The 21,647-nt window shown below is 56.4% G+C and overlaps 1 protein-coding gene across 8 annotated transcripts in view; it reads right to left on the reverse strand.

Moving 5' to 3' along the window:
• Positions 1-19,852, reverse strand: part of SCN5A (sodium voltage-gated channel alpha subunit 5) — a 94,511-nt gene extending 74,659 nt beyond the window's left edge. For 4 of the 8 annotated variants that reach the window (XM_036218643.1, XM_036218641.1, XM_036218645.1 and 1 more), the window contains exons 1-3: positions 19,696-19,852; positions 3,575-3,900; positions 972-1,090 (exon numbers count right to left, since the gene is read on the reverse strand). In XM_036218643.1, the coding sequence (XP_036074536.1) occupies positions 972-1,090; positions 3,575-3,847 (392 nt within the window). In that variant the 5' untranslated portion in view covers positions 3,848-3,900; positions 19,696-19,852. The remainder of the gene's footprint in view (positions 1-971; positions 1,091-3,574; positions 3,901-19,695) is intronic. The other 4 variants (XM_036218644.1, XM_036218640.1, XM_036218639.1 and 1 more) reach the window with 1 other exon arrangement.
• Positions 19,853-21,647: the final 1,795 nt, after the last annotated feature.

Here is a 21,647-nt window from a genome sequence, read left to right on the forward strand (position 1 = left end):
CCAGAGGTTAATGGGTGAGGTCTTTGCCTTGGCCATACGGAGTCAGGAATCGAGGGTGACCTTGGGGAGCCCCATCGGGCCAGCCCACCACACTCACAACTAATCATACTGCTGAGCCCAGCAGCATGGATTCCACTAACAGCAGAGGCAGCTGCCAGTCACAGGCCATTGCAGACGCCTGTGACTGCAGCCAGCACCGGCCTTCCTGAGATGCTCTGTCTCTAGGTGCTGGTACCCAGTCCCATAGGTGGTCTGAATGGGGGTCCCCCGGGGCCCAAACACCAGTGCACCCCTCTCATTGCACTGCAGCACTCCGATGGCTCCCCTCCACAGCCTGCGGCTTTTTTAGGCTGCGGTTTATATAATTGAACGCTAACCAGAGTTCTTTGAGATACTCTGAAACTGCAAACATTTTGTCAACACCTAATCAAAAGCAAGTTTTGCCTCCCCCAAAAGATGCCCACGTGTGAATGAACCAGAGGCCTCTTTCTTGGGAAGTGCTTTCTCCCTGGCCGAGCCCCAGCAACCTGCCTGAGGTCCCTGCAAGTGTGTGTGTGTGTGTGTGTGTGTGTGTGTGTGTGTCGCGGGGAGAGGTGCAGGGCCGAGGGGGTGCAGTGAGAAGGGACACCTGGAGCCAATGTCAGAGCCAGGGGATACCGACAAACCTCATGTCTTCCGGGATCCTCGGTAGCTTAGCTTCTACGACATTTCTCTTCTGAAGACACAGAGTAGGGCTTCCCAAGCTTTCATGTGCCCAAGAATCCCGGGGGACCTTGCTAAAATGCAGGTGCTGCCTTGTCAGGGCTGGGTGCAGTTTGAGAGCCTACGGTTCCAACTAGCAACCAGGTGATGACTGCGCTGCCTGGCCAAGGACCGGCCAGGAATCGGCACCCCTCGCGGCCCTAAACACCCTGCCACCCCCGCGTGGGGCCCAGAGCGTGCACGCAGCAGGGTCTGACTGCAAAGGATATGAATGAACCAGAATCTTCACAGCCGCTCTCCGGACGGGGTGGAAGGGACTGAGGACATACAAGGCGTTGGTGGCACTGAACCGGAAGATGGTCTTGCCTTTATTCAGCACGATGAAGGTCTGTGGACAGAGAGCTGCTTTAGGTTGGGGGCGGCAGCCCCTAGGCCATTGTGGACATGGGTTTTGGGGGAAGCCGTTGGCTCAGAACCCGAAAACCCTGGCTGAGGGGTGGGGTGGGAGGAAGAGAGGGACTGAGGGACTGAGGGACAGTAGGGGAGGCTTGAAGGCAGGCAGCGTATTTGGCGGGTCAGTGGGCCCTCATTGGGTCACCATGGGTGGGGTGGGATGAGGTCAAGTTTAGGGGTCAATGTAGGTTGGAATTAGTTTTACCTTCAAACTTACAATCCCAACAGAAAGGGGCCTCTCAAGATCCTAGCTGAGCTGCCGTCACAGCAGAGGCCAGGACCCAGCTGATGCCCTCCCTTTCCTCTTCTCCCTTTTGACCCCTCCCTGCCCTGTGTGGCTTCCCCACAGGGCCCATGGGGGAGCAAGGGGCTGAAGAGGGAGCTGGGCCTGCAGGGAAGACTCGGGGCGAGGAAAAGGCAGACCCCAGCCCAGCAGAGAGCAGTGTTCCCGAGACCCTGTCTCCCGGAGTCTAGGACAGATGTCAGCCCCGGTGCGCAGCCCAAGGTGGACCCCTCCTTAAGCTTCCGGAAGACGCTGTCTACACAGCATGACGGGGCGCGGAGGGGACGATGAGCGCTGGAGGCTGAGCCACGTGCACATCAAGTGGGTGTCCAGACGCCCTTGAGGACAGCAGGCACTGCCTCCCGCCCAGGTGTACAACGGCACAGCTGGAGCGGCACAGCTGTGCGGGCCCGCTTCTGCGAAGGCTGAGCTGGTGAGACAAGATTCTACTTAATCTGGGCTGGGGAGACAAGGTGACCAGATATATCAGGACCGAAAGTTCTGCTTGGTGCCCGTGTCACCCCGTGGGGCTCCTGGCAGTGTGGCCAGGGGTCAGAAAGGAGAGACAGAAGGTTAGAGACCAGAATCATACTTGGGCCACCGTTCAAGTATTCCCAGTCACAAGGACAGAAGAGAATGTCCCTGACTCCTTCCAGGCTCAACTGCCATCACCCCACAAAAGCTCAGCCCAGCCCTGACCCCACCACCCTCCACGGGGTCTCCCTGCCGTGGCTCCTGCCTGTCCCAGCTAACTACAACCTACTCACCACTTTGAGTCACTGTTGTCACCTTGACTCCCCTCCAGTTGTGGCCTTAACCCCAACCCTCATTCTTCCAGCTCTGACCAGCCAGACCTAGGCCCACCCACCCTGACTGATCCCAATTTCCAGCCTCATTCTGACCCCAACGGTGGCCCCAGCCCCCAACCGTAACCCCATCTGAATCATGCGAATCAGGGAGAAGTGGGACCAGGTTCAAGGTCTCCTCTCCCACCTGTGCATATGGACTGGGTGGGCTCCCCCTTCTCCCACTCACACCCACACCCACTGACACGTGCACGTGCACACGGAGACAATCGCGAAACACACCCACCCTCAGGCTCTTGGCCCCCTACACGCAGAGTCGAGCACAGCTGCACACACACTCAGGCACCCAGTGACCCAGGCACACATGCCTTACACTTGCCGTGGACTCACCCTCGCCCTGTGAACGCAGACCCCGTCTGCCCTCCAGTGCTTTCTCAGCCCTGGCCCTGACCACAGTCAGGTAAGCGGCCACCATCCTTGGGACCTGGCCTTCTGGGGGAAGGCCTCCCCCAAGTCCGAACCCACTGTCCTCCAACGTGTGGGCAGCCAGGTTCGGGACCAGGCCTCTGCAGGAGCCCCGTGTGCCTACGGCCAGTCCTGAGAGGTGAGGCCAGGACAGGGGACCCAGACTGGAGAATTTACCTTCTGAATAGAAATCCATGCTGGGAGGAAGCCTGAGTCACCCTGACTAGTGGGCAAAAGCCACTCCTCTCCCTACACTCAGGAGGGACAATGGCAGAACCACCTGCTCCCCATCCCTCTCAGATTTCCCACTGGCTCTCGTGGTTCCACTGCCGGCCTCCAAGGCCCAGGGAGCCGCCGCTGTGGCCCCCAGCCTGGGCCTCCCTTGCACAGCCAATGCCCAGCGAATTCTCGGGGACAGAATGTGGGGGCTGGCTGCTGTCCCTAGGTGGGAGAGGGGATCACACTCTGTACTCTGGGGCCCACTCTCAACTCAGGACATGACTCAGGGCCCGACCGCCATGCACACAAGTCTGTGAGGACAGCGTGGAGACCTGCGGGGGTGAAGGCTAACCCCAGACGACTCCCGGAGCAGGGACTCCACAAGGAGGCAAGCAAGGTCTCAGCTGTGGCGGCCCTCCCTCTCTTTCATAACACCAAACTGTCTCAGGATGCATATTTCTGGCCTTTTATTCTGGAATTCCAAAATTAAGGTGCTTGGAATATAGATCACCAATGACTCACTCTCCCAAAGCCCAGGAGAGTCAGGCCCAAGCAGAGCTCAACATGGAGGCAAGGCCTTCTCCCCAACTGCTGCATCGACAAAGGGGGTGCACGGAAGCGTGTGCGGGAGGTGGGCGACAGTCACCTTCTGGGTGCTGTAGTAGGGGTCCAGGTCCTCCAGGGGCTCCCCGAGGAGCTCTCGGGGCGGGTTGCCATAGAGGTCTGGCAGCTTTTTGGAGGCCTGCAGGTCCAGCTGGGGCCGGGGAGCCTCCTCCTCGGGCAGCCCGTCACGGCTCTCCTGCGAGGTGGCCAAGCCTCGGGCTTGCTTCTCCGCCATGCGCTTCTCGATGGCTGCCAGGGACTCCCGGGTAAACCTGCGGAAGCTGCTGGTGCCCCGAGGTAACAGGAAGTCTGCCATCTTCTCATCCTGCTTCTGGGGCACAGGCTGTCCTCACGCTGCCTGTGGGGAAGCTGGAAGACACAGACACCAGGCCTGATGCTACGCCCAGGGCCAGAAAGCCGCCGCCTTCCGGGAGTGGCTGTGCTCCGGGAGGGAAAGGCATGCCTTGCAAAGATGCTCCCGGACCACCGGTTCCCCCCACCTCCACGGGCATACCTGGTGGACAATCGCCTGAGGAAAGCCCAGAGCCCTCCGGGCCATGGGGTATGCACGGGGACCTGCAGGAGGGTTACTCCTCCTTTTCCCATCCCAACGGTCACGTCCGAATGCAAGTGGGCAAGAGGGATCGTGTCCTCGAAGCCCTTCATCCTGCCTCACTCAACACAGCAAGAAACACACCTGTTGGTTCCTTAACCAAGCCCACTCTGAGACGCATCTTACAACCATGCCGACAGACTCTGGACTGAGACCCTGCACGGGGCAGAGATGGGGCCTGTCATCTTTTTTGATTCGACTCCGTGGCAGGGCTCTTCCTGAACGAACAAATGACAGACTGGGTGATGGAGAATACGTGGGTAGCGGGCAAGGGCGTTAGAAGGTGCCCAGTGCTGCCCCAAGCTTGTGCCTTCTACAGGAAGCCCTAGGGCTCTGTGGGGGGTGATCGCAGGTCTCCTGGGCAACACTCACACTCCAGGCGTTTTTTTCCAGGCAGCAACCCAGGAAGGGTGGTGGGGTCAGAGGGTGGTGGACACTCTGGTGTGCCCACAGCACCATGCGCCCACATGGAAGAGGGTGCCCAGACTTCACTTGGGGCCTAGAGGTACCAACATTTGGCAACAGATGGGGCACCTGTGTCTGCCCAATGAGACCCAGGAAAGTTCTGTGGGTTTTTGAAAACAGCTGGGTAACAACTTTGGAGTTGTCATCCAAATGTTGGGGCCCTGGTGCACACAGCTGCAGCAGGGCCTCGCTGAGAGCGTCTCGATGAAATCCGGAAGGGGAGGCATCTTTCCAAAGACAGAGAACGCTGACGGAGCATCTCGGACGCCTCACGCCCCCACTCGCTCCCCTCCTCCCAAGTCTGACCAAACGAGGGCTGATCCCAAGTGACAGCAGAACGGGAAGGTGGGGACCACTCAGCCACTAGGACATCCAGCCGGCACATGAGCGTGACGCCACACCGGGAGAATGTGGCCCCGGGTGGCCTCAAACAATCCAGGACCTGGTGTGAACACACTCTGCCCCATGACACAGAGGCTGAACAATGTGCTCCCCACTGCCCCATCAAAACAGGATGCGGTAGGCACAGCTCCGGACTGGGACACCGCCGGGAGGCAGTGCCACTGATTACATCAAACCCGGGAATGGCTGGGCACCAGCTCAAGAGGAAAGAGTGGACACCTGTCAGATACCTCTGCCAGGACGGAATCCCTTTCCCTCAGCCGAGGGCCGGCTTGGCCTTGATCTTACTCTTGCAAAAACATGTCACCAATGACCCCAGTGAGCTGTTGCCACACAGACCCCAGCACACAGCTCTCAAAGGGCCCGGCTCCAACCACTGTGGATTGCTGTAAATTAGGCACCTGGCCAGCTGACAGGTAAACAGTGAGTAAACACAACACAGGCAGTCCTCAAAAGGGCGCCGCTGGTCCTGGGGGAGGCGCGGCCAGGACTGTGTGAGGACGGAGGGCAGGCGGGGGGCGGGAGGTCCCGGGACCTACACCGTCCTTCGGCGTCTTGTTCTTCCATTTCATTCAAGCAAAGTTAAATGAACATCTTTGTTAAAAATAGCAGGTGAGGGTGCGGGTTCTCATCGTATAAAAGCACGTCCCTGTCTACCTTCCATCTCTGAGCGAACAAAGAAAGGCGTCTATAATACACTCGTCACCAAATGTGAATGATGAATTTTTTTTTTCCTTAGCTGTTAGAAATTGAGTAATTTTAAACTTTTTTCTTTGTATTTTTCTTCCGCGCTTGAATTATTTATGATGATCTTGTATTATTCTTACAAAAACAATAAATTCATTATTCTTTTTATTACAAAAAAAAAAAAGCCAGCCTGGATGACAGCAGCCCCTCGCAGGGCTGTCCTCTCCACTGAGCAATCACTAGTCCCTCGAACAATCAGGAAGCCTCCTTTTTTTTTTTGCTTGGAATTATTTCCTAAAAATAGTGTCTCTATGTCTCACTATATCCATCTGTGTCCACACGCCTGCAAAGGTTCTGGAGATGTGTGTACGCCATGGACCTGCGGGGGTTCACTGGCACACACACCAGTGTGTGTGCATGTGTGTGTGTGTGTGCGCGCACGCTCGCTCACGTGCATGTGTGTACGAGTGTATTTGTGCAAGCTCGCACCTGCTGATACATCTGTTCTAGTAAGGGTGTTTTTACAAGTCATATTGAAATCAACTTCATGCAGATTGGTCCACAAACTGAACACACCTGGTAACCAGCGTCCCAGTCAAGAAATAAACGGCTCCCAGCCCCTCAGACTGGGGTTCTCCTCCAGTGACTAATTAGCTATCCTCCCTCACCAAGGATAAGGACTCTCCTGATTACTAACAGCATAGATTAGCTTTGCTTGTCTGTGCAGTCCAGGGGCTCCTAGCAGACCTCTTGGAGGGGCGGGGAAAGGATTCGGGGAGAAATCACATTCTCGTTAACCTCTAACTCAATTTAGCATTTCCTTCCATCATAAACGCAGAGAGCAACACGGAAGTGTCAGTAGTACCCGCGACCAACAGGAACTGCAGGTATTTCCCTGTCCCATTACGGGTGCAGCAGGTAGCTGAAATATCACTAATGCTCATCGCTACTTCCAAATTACAATGCTTATTAGACCAGCTGCTGGATCTTATTATTTAACATGTTAATGAAGAGGCCCTGATGACGAGGTCTTAGGATGGGTCTTGTCCCAGCTGGCCCCCAGCAGTGCACTCCTACTTGGGGTTGAGTGGTTTCTGAAACCAGATTCCAGATGAAGTTCCCTGTTCCCCATCAGCAGGGCAGCCTCAGGTTCCAAAGTAAACTGGCCAAGAGTGTCCTTTGTCTCTGGGCCCCGCAGGCGGCTCCGGGTGGGCGGGCAGGACAGGATCCCTTTTCTCTCTTGTTCTCCACTGCCCGCACCTGGCTCTGGCCCTGCCCTTCCTTCAGCGGCCCAGGGCCCACGCCCTGCTGTGGCTGAGACCGGCTGAGCTCTGGCCGTGAGGTTTCTGGTGATGCCAGGGTAAAGGGTGGGGCGGTTGGGGGTGGCCTGAGGATGCACCAGGCTCAGGCCCAGCCATACCCCTCAGGCTTAGGAGGTCAGGCCCCAACTCTCTGGGGAGGACCCACCTCCGTCTGGGGGAAGAGCAGGGGGTCTCCCTTGCACGGCTCCAACATGAGGGGTGAGGTGGGGGGAGGGGTCCAGACCTGATTTGATTCAAAGACCACAGCCACTCTTCAGGACATCTTTTCCGTCTGTACCACAGCCACCTAGCTCCTTCCCAGGCTGGAAGTGCTTCTTCCAGCTGACCACTCTTCCTGGGCCAATTTTCCCTGTCTTGTCAGCTGCCCTCAAGCTCTAGGTGTCCCCCTACTCCATCCTGTCCTAAGTTCATCAGCTTCTGTTTACCAGGTGCATTTCTCTCTAAGTTCTGCGGGCTCTTGAGAATTAACGGAAGCAAACTGTGAACTTCTCTTTCCAAACTGGTTCCTCCTCATATCCTTTTCTTTGACACTGGCCACAACCCTCCACCCATACCAAACACCATGGCCGCTGTGCCACTGCCTGGGGACAGGCCTCCTCGGCCTAGCTGGGACCACGCTGATCCCACTGCCATCTGCATCCCCCCTCCGCTCGCGGGCTCAGACATTCCCACACACTTCCCCCGCCCTGTATGATGGCAGAGTCACCTCAGGCTCTCCTCACGACCCCACCTGCTCCGGGACCCCTTCTCTGACACACGGACCTCCCTCCTCTGGGCTGGGAGGCCGACCCCTGCCTGCAGCCCCTGTCCTCTTCCTGGCCTGGGCTGTCCTCTGACAGTGCATGGGGGTGAGTCTGGTCTCCCCAAGCAGCCTGAATGCTTCTTCCTAGGACAGTGCTGGGTCCCCCCTCCGCTGAGTCACTGGCCTGCAAATATTCACATCGGGGCAGACATGACATGGGGGGAGCATATTAACAGTTCCCACCAGAAACCAGACCCCGCCCGTACTTCCTCCTTTTTGTCTCTCCCCGGAGGAAGATTTTTCTGAACACACAAGGCACACACAGCTGGTGCTCAACCAGTGGTGGTTACAATGCCATGACCTGGAACACGACAGCCGGGCAGCCCTGAGTGCAGCAGCGGCTACTGTCGAGGTGGAGGGATGCTCAGGCCTCCCCTAGTTTAAGCACTAAAATTCCTGCCTCCAGGGATAAGCTTCAGTCTGGGACACACCAAGACACTTGGCCATCCCAGCAGTGAGGAGGGACCTGACTGCAGCCTGACCCCTCCTTGCGGCCTCTTCCCGCCCACTCCCCTGGCGGATCCCGAAGGCAGGCACCGGCCAACAACCTGAGTCACGTCTGGCGTTCTGGTCGCCTTGGAGGCAGAGCCTCAGGAACACAGCAGGCAGAGAATATTCTTTGCCATGTAAATTTATGCAAAGCGCTCTGTGGAAAGTGGTTCCGAGGCTTCCTAGAAAATCTCAAAGTGGCAGGCTTCCTCAGCTGCACGCCCCTCTCCTGCCTTGCAGTCTTGGGGGCCCTCGGGCTGGAGCGCCCACTATTCTGGACACTTGCTCCACCCGTGCCCTGGCCCCCTGGCACTGCCTTCTCCTTCACCTACAGGGAGAAGGTGTGGGTGCCATACAGGCGGGGGCTCGCCCCTACAGGTGGGCATAAGGGCACCAGGAGCGACTTCGGTTCTTCGTGGAGAACACATTACAACTAATTAACACCTCTACTCGTGGACTCATCTTATTATTTGAATGATTCACTGAACATGTATAATCAGAATCCATTGTGTACAGGGTCCCCACAAATGACATCGTAGAATAATTTTCTTCCCCAGGTGATGGACCCCAAATCCACAGGCCATGATAGGGAAATGAAGAAAAGCCATCAGCAAGGAGTCTCTGTAGTGGCTTGCAAGGGAATTTCCGCTCAGTCTTGCTGAGACTGGCAATGAGGAAGTGCCCCGGGCTGCAGATCCCAGCCCTGTGTCCGGCTCTGCTCCCCTTCCCTCTAACTCCCCATCTCGAAGATTCCTGGGATAGGAAAGTGGTTAGAGCTATGGCTTGGAAGAGAGATTGCTTGTGTTTCTGGGTCCTGGCCACCTGTCATGTGTTCTTGGGCAAGTTAATTGATGTTTCTCTACCTCAGTTTCCCCAGCCGTAAAACGAGGTTAATAATAGACCTTATTCCACAGGGCGGTTTTGAGGCACAAATGTATTAATACTTGTACCCGCTGGGCACACGGGAAGTGTTCAATGAACGGCACTTGTTATTATTGCTGTGGTTATTGTTGTCATTATTTGCCTCCTAAGAGTTCCAGCTCGGAGGACCTTTGAAAAGCCGTCCTTGCTGCCCACACCAGCCCTCTCTGCCTGGCTGGCCCTTCCCATCTCTGTGTGCCTGGCACACCTGCATTCCCATACAGGCTTCCTGGCAGGGCACAGTGATTTACTTCCACGCCTGCCTCTCCCTTTAGCTGTGTGCCGAGCGCCCCAAGCATGGTCTGGCCCAGCAGAGGTGCCTACGAGGGCCTGGTGAATGAACGAGTGCGTGCCAGATTAACCCAGCCACGAACCCGCACTGTGATCTTGGACAACGCACCGTCCCCCTGCCCACTTTCCGGACCTCTGTTTCCTCGGCCATGAGCTGAGGTAGGTCATTCCGGCGGTCTCACGTCCTCGTCATGTGCCGGCGCTGCACTGAGTGTGCCCTGAGTGTGTTTGTGGATCCCCGTGTTTTATCCTTGCAACAATCCTACGGGGTGGGCAGGGGAGGAGCAGCTCTCTCCATTTTACAGACGGGAAATCTGATGCACAGAGGTTAAGTAAGCAAGCCGCAGTCTGTCTGCAGCCAGGCCTGCGAGCCTAACCACTGCGCCACACGGCTTCCCACCTCGGAGGGTGCAGAGGGCGAGGGCTGGGAGGAGGGGTCATGGCCTCCCAGTGGCCTGCCCACCTGAACCGAGAGTGTCCAAGAGATCCCCACTTCAAAGCTACAGGGCGGCCCCGCTGGCCTCCTCGGAGGCTGGTTCTCCCTCTACGCAGCCTGGCCGGGCAGGCCCGCCTGTGCCCACACGTGGGCAGATGCCCCCAGGGAGACTGGCCGATTTCCGCTTGTGCCCAGAGCATCAGCAGCTTCCCTGACAGAAATGATTCTCCAGCAGAACCTCGGTAGAAGCACCCTGTCCCACAGGGCAGCCTCCCACTAATGAGCACTTGGAATGTGGCTGGTGCCAATCCGAGGTGCCATTGGTTGGATGTGCGGGTGTAAATGCACGCTGATTTTGAAGGTTTGGTGAGGAAAAGAATGTCAACTATGTCATTAATAACTTTCAAATAAGGACTACGATTTAAACCGATAATATTTTGGATGTACTGGAATAAAGAAAATACGCTAAAATTAATTTAACCTGGTTCTTTTTCTTTGTAAAGTGTGGCTACTGAAAATTCAAAATTGCAGGTGTGACTTGCATATTAGCTCCCATTCTGTCTCTATTGTTTGGTACTGCCATGGAGTTCCAGCCACCATGCCCTAAACCGTTCCAGAACTTCACCTGCTTGGGGGCTGGGAGGCCGGCGAGCCCCGGGGGGGGGGGGACTGGAAGGAGGGGAAATGAAGGGGGAGAAGGGGCGGAGGATGAGCAGAAGGAGACTTGTCCTCAGCTGAGAGAAAGTGACCACCCTGGTTTCCGGCTGTGGCTGTGAGTAGTTGTATAGGCTCAAGCCACAGGTTGGGATGGTGGGGGGAGGGGAAAGGGAAGGGGGGAGGGGGGAGGGGGAAGGGGTTGAGGGTTTGACAGCCTGTTTCAGACCATGGCTCCCACCCAGTCAATTATCTGCACAATCCTGGCTTTCTCAGGGTAACGGCTTGGACAAAGGCTCGGCGGGGGTGCCAGCTGGTGCTCGTGCCCTGTGCATTCAGGTCCTTGCTCCCAGATCAAAGGCACATTGGCACGTCCTCGTGCGGGGCCTCAGCTAACCGGCTCCCTGCAGCTCTACTCCTTTGAGGCTGCAGAGGCATTAACCCTGTCCAGTCCGGAGCCCAATCCTCAGGAAAGGGGCATCCTGAGGGGCTTCCCTTCCCTAGTCCCCATCTGCGACCCACCAACGTGGGGAAGTCCTGCAGAATCACCACCATCCATGCCGGAGGCGCACACTCCCACCCCAGAAGCTGGGGATGCCCTCATTTACATACATTTGCATCTCATGTATTCCAACACCGAGGCTGAAGCCGAGGTGAATTCAGCTGACAGGAAAACCCCACCCGCTTGCTCGGTGGATGTGATTCCCCAGGCAGGGATGGCCCCAGGGGTCCCGGCTGGAGACCAGGCCCCACTCCGGAGTGGGAGCCCAGGGGAGAGCGGGTATACAGGGTGGGGTACCTTTGGCTTGATCCCTGAATTCAGCCCAAGTCCCCTGCTTTTTCATCTCTCCTTCTCCACAACAGTAAGGACGCGGTCGGGGGCATGTTAGTGGCTCACTCATCTCACCAAGTGTTCACTGGTGTTTTGGTGCCAGGCCAGGGCAACTGCCAACTCCCCAGGTCGTTCAGGGACCCCTCAGCAAGGTGCATGGCTCCCCCTTCTCCCCAAGACTGAGTCTTCCTTGTCACTCCATTTATCGCTTCATGCATAAGAAATCTATAATGATGTACTGAGTAGCACTGAGCTGTCAGTCAAGGCCCAACACTGCCCCTGGGCCCTGGGTCTCCACGATGTGGACCCGATCCCCCCTTATTCTCAGGGGATACATTCCAAGATCCCCAGTGGATGCCTGAAACCATGAATAGTGCCAGCGCCTGTATATACGATGTGTTTTCCTAGACATGTACACCTATGATAAAGTTTAATTTATAATTAAGCACGGTAACAGATTAACGATGACTACTAATGAAATAGAATATAACGATATGCTATAACAAAAGTTATGTGAATGTGGTCTGTCTCTCTCTCTCTCTGATAACTGGTCTGATAACCCAGACGGCTCCTAAGTGACTAACGGGTGGGTAGCGTGTACAGCCTGGGGACACTGGGCAAAGGGATGATTCATGTTCCGGGTGGGACAGAGAGGGATGTTGTGAGATTTTATCATGTTACTCAGACTGGTGCGTAATTTAAAACTTACGAATTGTTTATTTCTGGAATTTTCCATTTAATATTTTCGGGCTATGTTTGACTGAAAGTAACGGAAACCACAGAAAGTGAAAGTGTGGATGATGGGGGATTACTACCCCAGACCCTACCCATCTACACCCACAGAGTACACACAACTGGGCCAGAAAGGTGCCTACCTGTGGCCCGGGAAATGCCCTTCCTGGCGCACAGGTACCCACGACACAGCCACCAGCATCCTAAGCCTCTCTCTAGCCCATTTTCTTCCAACTCATTTTTCTCAATACCTGGGCTGAAAAAAGACTTTGTTGGGGAACTGTGCATGGATGCCATGGCAACGGAAGTGTTTATGGGGCACTACTGCGTGCCCTGAGAGAGACGGAAACGCCCCAAGAGAAACCTGGGAGGCCTACACTATAGGGTCTCTTCACCCCCAGTGGAGACAAGCCAATTCACCAATACGCAAAATCCATGCCACAAAAGCGTCTAAAAGGTTAGCCAAATGTGCGGCCCTTCTATTGTTAATACTCTTTTAAATTAGGGTATAATATGCATACAAGAAAAATGCACAAATTTTAGGGGTACAGCTGGGTAAGTGTTAACAAATGTATATACCTGTGTAATTATTACCCCAGCCAAGAAAGTAAACACTCCCATCACCCCAGAAAGTTTCCTACTGTCCCTTTCTAGTCAACTATTCTAATTTCTATCACCACCGGTTAGTTTCGCCTTTTCCAAAACTTCACATATATGGGATTATACTGTATGGGCTCTCGTGCGTCAATCGTTGTTGGTCAACATAATACTTCTGAGATTTTTACTTTGTATTTGTTGGTAAGTGCCATCTAAGTTACCTGTGTGATGCCCTGTGAACGCAATTTGACCCATCTGGGGACAAGTCCTTAATTCAATCATAAAAGGAGAGGGCTGAAAGGGACCCAAAGTCCAGCTATCTCTGGGCATAGTTGGCCCCAAGGGATCTTTCAGGAGTTTTTTTCTCTCCTTCTCTCAGACATTTCCTGAAACAGAAGCTCAGCAATTATACCTCTAATAGGCACCCAGGCCCAGCAAGCTAGTGGGGGCTTTCCCGGGGTTTCCAGTTTCACTAGCGAGTGGCTGCTGCTTTATTTCACTGGCAGGCGGTCTGTGCTGCGTCTGACCCAGCATGGTGGGTCCTGGGCCTTCTACTCAAGTCTGGCTGTGGTGGTCAGGCCTGTCCTTTGGTCCCCCTGCACTTCCACACCAGCTGGGGGGTCCCTTGGGTGGGCCTGGGCCCAGCAGGGTATGGACTCAAGGCTGGGATCTTCCCTGGAACAGGCCTAGAGGCAGGCGGCAGCACTGGGCAGCCGAGGGCGGGCACTGGGCCTTCGAGGAGCTCGTTTAGACCACTTTCCGGCTATCGGCCCGGGTCGATGAGGCTGGGGCTTTGATGGCCATGCAGGAGGTATTGATTGGGCTGGGCTTGGCTCTCCCATGGTCTGATTTTTCCCTCATCTTAGATTGCCCAGGGCACCTCCCAGCCCGGCCCGGATGGTGGGGATGGCTAATGTAGTCTGAGAACTGGTTTGGTGCCTCCCGCCACGTTACCTTTCCCTGCCCTGCTATTCCTCTGAAAACTGCCTCTAGAGCCACGCTCGTCCTTCACACAGGCCTTCGAGGAATCGATACCCGCCAGAAAGGCGTTACCACCCTCCTGATGCCAGAAAGAGCCTTTCTCCTGTTCAAGACCCATTCCCAGAAAGCACAGGGACTGCCTGGGCAAGACCTGGGTGGAGCCAGGGAGACACGGGCTTTGGGTTAGGGCCCCCTGCATCCCTGGGTGACCTGGAGCCTAGCGGGTGACCAGGAAGCACCAGCCCTCAGCCTCCCTGGGCTGTAAGAAGGGGAATGAAAGCCCTTGGAGATGACAACAGCAGACTCTCCAAGTGGGTGAGAGACCTTCCTGGGTCCACACAAAGGCTGTGAGAGCAGCTCTGTTAACGTGCCTGTGGGGACTCAAGTTTCCACTGCCTCCCTGGGAGATTTAATCAGGAGAAAAAACTGAAGAGGACAGAAACAGAGAGAAGTCCAGCCTCAGCGCAGGAAAAAGTCTCTTCTCACTCACAACAGGCCTGCAAACACAGTCTGATCCTTTTTACCTCTCCGAATTCTGTGTATCTTCCATGGCTGGACTCCCATCCCACCTCCTCCAGGCAGCCTACCTTGCATGCTCGGGGCCACACTGACCTCTCACCAGGGAGGCTGAGCTCTTGACTCCAACCTTGCATTTTCTCTGTTCCGTCTGGGCAGATCTCGCTCTGGCCCATGGGATGAACCTGGGAGGCCCTGAGGGTCCTTGGTATCTCTGCCTACCCGGAGTAGTAAACAGCAAGGAATGGATAAGAGACTGATGAACTGTCCCATTGGACTCTGGTTTCGATGATCGCAACTAAATTTTTCCATTGGGCTTGGGGCACACCGGATACCCCTCCGGGAAACGAAGCTGGAGATGGGGAGGCTGTGGGCACCCACCTCCCCAGCCCATGGCTGTGACTCTGCAGGGGTGAGGCGAGGTGGCCCGGCAGGCAGGGGAGATGACACAAGTTTCAAAGAGTTCATGAGTCAGATGGCTCCCGTGTGCCAGCCTCGGCACCTGCACCCTCAGAGCCTGGTCCCGGACTCTCTCCCCCATTTGAGGGTCTCAGGCCCCAGGAATTGACGTGGGGTCTCTATAAATAGAACCCAATCCATATTGATCATCTTAAAAAGACACGGTATGTTCTAGGCCCACAGAGAGGAGAGTCGTATCTAAATATAGTCTCATCCCCAGGAACTGCTGCCAGCCAGAGGCGAGTGATGGAAGCTGTGCATAACCAAAGGGGCAGTCCTAAGGCGCAGATGACAGAGAGGGTGGGGGCAGAAACGAAGGCCAGGAGCCTCTGCAGCCCTACCCCGCTTCCTCTGCTCCAGCCGCAGCAGCCAACCCGCCTCCGGAGCTGGGCCCTGCCTCAGGGCCTTTGCACTTGCAGTTAGTTCTCTCTTTACAAGACAGTCTTTCCCCAGACAGCCTCAGGGCTGGTTCTTTCTTGTTATCCAGGCCTCAGTTCGGTCTCCTCCTTCTCCCTCCTAGATTGGCCGGTCTAGAGTCACTCGCCGCTCTCCATCACATCATCCTGTTTTATTTCCTTCATCGTACTGGTTACTATCCAAAATTACCTTTTGTGTCTATTTGTTTAAGGGCATCAAGCCTGTCTCTCCCCAACAGTATGTCGACTTCATGAGAGCGGTTATTGTATCTGAACTGTACACCTTCTAGAATCTTCCATGGCACAGAGGAGGCGCTGAATGTTCTCCCTGGGTTTCCCCCTGCCATCTCAGGCTGAGCTCTGCCTCAGAACTCCACCTCAGGCCAGCCAGGGCTGGCAGCAGGCAGTGGGCATCAAGGCCTAGGCTCACTCGGCAGCCCCGGCCACCCTTGTGACTGCTCTGCTCCCCGCGGGGTCCAGCCTCTGTCCACAGGCTGCCTCCTTGTGGATTTAGCCACAGGACTTTTTACCCTAGCTCCTCCACTCCTGGATATCTGGTCTAGACCACCTCATTTTGTCCCCAAAACACTGCTTTCTGGAACACTTTTCTGTCCTCAGAGCAAGATCTCCCTCCCCTTCATGCCCCTCCACCCTGGCAAGAATTGCTACCATCGAAATCTCCTTCTCAGACATTCACAGGAAGAGTCATTTACCCTGGGCCTTCCTGACTTGCCCACTGGACAAACCAGAGCCACCGAGACCCCAGGGGCACCATTTTAACTCCCAGACCTCCAGCCCCTCGCAGTGAGGGAAAGGCATTTTCCCCATAAGCACCTGAACACGGATGCTCTGCATGGACACACATGCCTGCAGGGGCCACTTCGGGCTCTCGCTACAACTCTCCCTCGACCCCAGCCCTCGCCGGCTCCCCGGTATCTCTCTCATCCCTCTTAAACCATCGAACTCTTTGAAAGAGCTGTCTCCACGTCCTCGCCTCTTGCTCAATCCTCAGCCAGCTCCACACTAACTTCCATTCTCGCTTCCTTCACTCATTCGTTCACTCGTTCATTAAACGATCCCCCCGTGCCGGCTACCACATTCTGTGGGTGCTAAGGGGGAAATTTCTGTTGCCAAAGTCACCAGCACCCTCACTGTGGATCAGTCTAACGGACACTCATTTTCGAATCGTGCATTTAAAAAAGTTTATCCTTAAACTTCTAAGAACGTATCTCCTTAACTCTCTCACATGCCCTCCTTGCTTTCTGACACCCCCCACCCCAGGCTCTCCTCCTCCCTCTCTGACTGCTCCTTCTCAGCCTCCTTGCAGATTTCTCCTGTCTTGGTGGCTGGAGTGGACGCCACTCTCTTTTCCACATTCGGATCGCCTGTCTGCTTTCAAAACTGCTGATGCCCAGGCCTCACCCCAGAGTCAAATGAATTAAAATCTCTGGCGTGGAGTCTGGCCATGGGTTTGTTCTGTTTTCTTTAAGCTTTCTAAGTGATGTTAATGTCAGCAGCGGCGAGAATCATTGGTCTGCACCCTTGCTGGACAATCTCGTTCACTGCCATAGCTCCAACGACTAGCCTCTGTGGATGGTTCCATGTTTGCATCTCCTGCCCAGTTCTCCTTCCTGAATGCTGGACCCTTCCCTCCAACTGATGGCTGGATGTTGGCATCTCTCCCTGGACGTATCACAAATCAGAACCCCGAAGCGTCCATCACTTCTCCTTGGCTCTTCATCAAGCTTGCCTACTCAGACTTCACTTGCCCATTCCTCCTCTCACAGTGTGACACACGGTAGTGAACCTGACTTAAAGGACAATCAAAGTTGGGAATGAGAGAGTGGCATATCCTTTAACAAAGAAGGAAGTTGGAATGCCACAGGTTCTATTACCTATGGTAACCTGCCTGGCCCTCTCCTTCAACTGAGAGACTTTTGACAGCACCTGTGGTCTGCCCTGGACAGGAAGTTTACCTCGGAGCAGATATACTGACACCTGGGTTTGAACTCAAGTCCTGCTACTTAGTAGATGTGTGACGGTGCACAAGTTACTTAACTTTTCTGGGCTTTCAGTTTCATCATCTGAAAAATGGTCTTTATCATGGTCTTTACCTCCAGGGTTCATGCAAAGAGTCAGTGAGATGAGCCTTATAAAGCGCTTAGTGCTCTGCCTGGCCAGTAGACAGCACTCTGTGGATGTTAGCTATTTTTAGTACCATTACTGAGGATAAATTCCCAATTCCTGAGCAGAGCTCACAAGGGGCCCTGGGATTGTGACCTTGGCTTCTCTCTTTCACATCACGGGACCTAATGGGTCTCTGAACTAACAACTGTGCTGTTTTACTTCTCTGTGTGCTGCTGGCACATGCTGGTCCTGATGGCTGGATTGTACCTTCTCCACTTAGAAAACTCCTATTCAGTCTTCAAAACCCAGGTGGAAGGTTATATTTGTTAGATAGATACCCTGGACTCTCCTGGCCAAAAGTAATCACTCCTTTTTCAAATGGGCCATGGGGACACACGACTATTGTTGCACACCTGTCCAATAACCTTCCCAGGGGTCAGCAAGAACTAGCCTCCTGTGAACAGAACAGAGACTGCCATCGACCACTGTCCCGAATTGTCCCCAGGACTCCCATCTCCTTGGATTGCCAGGACACCAGCCTCCCCTGTTCCCAGCTGTTTGGTGCTTCCCATCACTCCTCTGAGCTTGATCTTCATGCTGAGTGAGTCAATCCTGGAATTTTTCCAGAGGGCCTTCGATTACCACACAGGGACCGGGCCAAGAATCCCGGGGGCACAGCAGCTGCCCATGCCACGCTGGGCTGAATGCTCGTTCTTGGCACCCTAGGGCCAGTTCCCCTTCTGCTGAGATCCTCCTTGGTCAATCTTAGGTCAATATTGCCCCCAGGAAGTAGATCTCAAGGAATCTTTACTCTAGGTGGTGCCCCAGTTCCCCTGACTGTCCAGGTGACCTTGTATAAGTCCTTGGCCCACTCTCAGACTCAGTTTCACCCTGCACAATATGGTGGTGATGATAGACTTAGATTAAAAGTTCAAAGAGGCTCATTTCTGTATATGGTTGGACATTCTAGCATAAAATCTGTGTTCCACGTGGCTGTTCCCTGACCCTCCCCTCCCCACTCCTGAAACCGCAGCTTGGCTTGAGCTATGAGCCTATGCCGCCCTCATTCCACCTTCCAGTTCCGCTACCTCCCACTCATGTGCACCTGTCCAATTCTAACTGGGAGGAGCTGAGACTTAGAGGTGAGGGAGCAGCAAGGGCCTGGGTCACAGTGTCCTCAGCCTCTGCTGCTGAGGGTCCCACTGTATCTTATGAGGGAATGGTGGGAATCCGGGAGAGGGGCCCAGGTGCTGTGGCATGGCGGGTCATATGGTGTGCCTGTCTTTATGGTGCTTGCTGTCCAGGCTCACCAGGGCTTGGAGTCTCAGCAGGAGGCAAGGTGACAGCTCCGGGAAGGGAATGCCAGCCTAGGATCCCAAGGGGAGCTTGATCCCACCACTCCAGGTTGGTCTCAAGGAACTAAGGAGAGAAGCTCGACTCCTGCCACAACCTCAGTCAAGGCTTCCAGATTCGGCTCTGCGCTGGCCTCCAACAGGTGTTTCAAGACCGGCCGGGGCCTGGTCCCCAGCACTGCCCCCACCGCTACCACTCTCCACACCTCCAGCCCCTACAAGGCGAAGCACCTCCACTTCCTCCCACGGCGCCACCAAAGATGATCAAATAACACAGAGGACGAGAGCCGCCTCCCGTCAGGGCGCGTGGCTCTGCCCAGGTCGGAGCCAGGAGGACAGAGAACTCGCCCCGGTCCCAGCGCACAGAGCTCTCCCCTGGTGAGAGCTCACGCAGATCTCTCCGCCTTCAGGGCGCACAGAGACCAGATGCCGCCTCGTTAGGGCGTCAGAGGGCACAGAGATCTCTTGGTGGTCGGAGCGCGCAGAGACAGCACACACACGTAGATCTGTCCCTGGTCTGGACGCGCAGAGATCTCGTCCCAGAGAGGGCACCCCGGGCGGACGGCTCCGCACGGCCCATAGAGAGAGGATGCCTGGCCCCCTCCCCCATTCCCAGCCCTGCTCCGTCAGATCACCGGCTCTCCGAAACCACACTCGCTGCAAGCCTGCTCTGACCTTGGGGTCTCCGGCCTCGGGAATCCGGGAACCAATCCCAAAGCCTCCCAGAGCCTGCACCGGGGTCGGCGGGCAAGCCGCGGCCGCAGCTCCCCCTCCCCCGGCCCTCGACAGCGCACAGGGAAACCCGGAAGGAAAGGGAAGGGGAGGGGGCTCGCGGCGATTAGAGACGCCCACCCCCGGGGGATTCCCTCCAGCCAGGCAGATCTGTGCCCTTTCTCCTCCTCCCACCCTCGGGGACAGAGATGGGGGAGGGAGCTGCGAGGCGGACCCCGGGCAGGGGAGGGAGCGCGCAGGGGCTGAGGCTCCGACCCTCGGGGAGGAAAGTTGGGCGGCGGCAGGCGGAGGGGGCTCGGGCCGGGCCGGGGCTGCCTGGCGCGGGGGCGCTCGCTCACCTGCTCGTCCCCCGGCCGGGGCCCCGGGATGGGCAGCTGCGGCTCGGCGCGGACTCGGCTCGGCGCGGGGCTCGCGGCGCTGGGCACAAGCTTAGCGGCCCCGGGGGCGCGATCCCCGCATCCCACCGGCGCCGCCGCCGTCTCGGCTCCGTCGCTCAGCTCAGGCTCCGGGGCTCGGCGGGCGGCGCGGGCACGGGCTGGGGGCGGGGTCGGGGGCGGGCCCCGCCTAGGCTCGGACTGGGGCTTGGGGCCCCGGGCTGGCTCCGCCCCAGAGCGACGCGCCCGGGGCTCCGCACGTGGCGCTCGGCCGGCTCAGAGCGAGAGCACCGCGGCCCGCGCCGGGGCGCACACCCCCACACTGACCTGGGGGCGCCTCGCCACAGACAGCCGCCCACGAGGACAGGAAAAGACACATGCGGACAGCAGCACACGCCAGGGTGCACCCACACCGACCTGGGGGTGCTTCGCCACCGGGAGCCACCCACGCGGACACGGACAGGCACGCACAGACACTGGCCAGCGTGCGCACACAGATCCTCGGCGACTTGGGGACCCTACACCAGACACCCTGCTCCACGGGCATGAACTGGCACACACCCTGACACACACACACATCCGTGCCGCGACGAACATACCCGACATACGCACGCCTGCGCACTGAGACAGACACACATAGACACACAGACGCCCACGTGGACACAGGCAGACACATCATTGACACACACTGTCACTGAGGCGGACACCCTGACAAACTCAGTGACATCCGCGTGACTCAGAGGCGCCTGTCTACTGACACACTGACACCGAGACACACACGAAGGACCATATTCCCAGACACACGTGTGCTGGCAGAAACACGCACCCTGGCCGGAGACAAGGACACGGACAACGCACACAGAAACCTCCACGCGTGAACACCCGCGCACGTTCACCCTGTCGAGCTACACACCACTCACCCCCTGACACATGGAAACGCTTGCATGCTGGCACCGAGGCAGACCCTGCCTCTCACAGGGCCACGGGGGTCTGTACCCTGGCAAACGCAGCCACTCACACACCCAGGCTGACCTACGGGGAACACCCAGGCCACTGCCTTCTGCCCACGGGCCAGGAAAATCGCTGGAAGAGGTGGCATGCTTCACCCTGATGGTGGCCGCTGCCTAGAGCATCTAGGAGCACAGGAACACACGCACACGCATGCGCACGCACACGCACACACACACACACACACGTGCGCGCACACACATACAGGCGCACACGGTCTCCTGACGTATTTTAAGGTTCCTAGAAGTAAGGGTTGTTCTTGGAGGGAAAAGGGTGTCGAGGTCTCAGGGGGCACTGAGGTGCTGTGTTTGGGATCTCAGCCGCTGGGATCTGCCCTCCAATATTGGGGTCTTGGAGAGGTCACCAGGGGACAATCAATCATCCCTCTGGGACCTGAGTATGTGGGGCTCCAGGGGTCGTTGGGTGACTTACATATAAGTTGAATAAGCCACTTGTGCTTGCAGGAGGGGCCTGAATCAGAAAGAAAATCAGTGTACAGAAAATTTCAAGGCACAAGACCCTTTCTGGCCCTGGGTCAGGTTGGAGGGCTGGCTGCCAGACGACGAACCACTTTCAGCCCACTGGCGGGCCTCAGGTTGGCCAGCATCTCCCACTAGTGGCCAGAGCGGGAAGTACAGCCAATGCCAAATTTTCCGCCCGGCTTTGGACTGCCTTCCCTGAGCTCACACTTCCTAGGTGGGAGGAGAGGGGAGTCAACTGGGGTTCTCCCTTAGGACTTCCACCACTAGCTTCTGGGCCCCAGAATGAAGATTCAATATTGCAAACAGACATTGGGCGGAGCACGAGACTGAGCTAGAACGGAGGCTGCTGGGGGTGTGCGTTAGAGAGCCCACTGCGTCATCTGCATCCGGCAGAGGTGGGCTTTTGACATTCCTCCTTAGCGATGG

Source organism: Rousettus aegyptiacus, unplaced genomic scaffold, assembly GCF_014176215.1.
Source record: "Rousettus aegyptiacus isolate mRouAeg1 unplaced genomic scaffold, mRouAeg1.p scaffold_m13_p_4, whole genome shotgun sequence".
Lineage (NCBI taxonomy): Eukaryota > Metazoa > Chordata > Mammalia > Chiroptera > Pteropodidae > Rousettus > Rousettus aegyptiacus.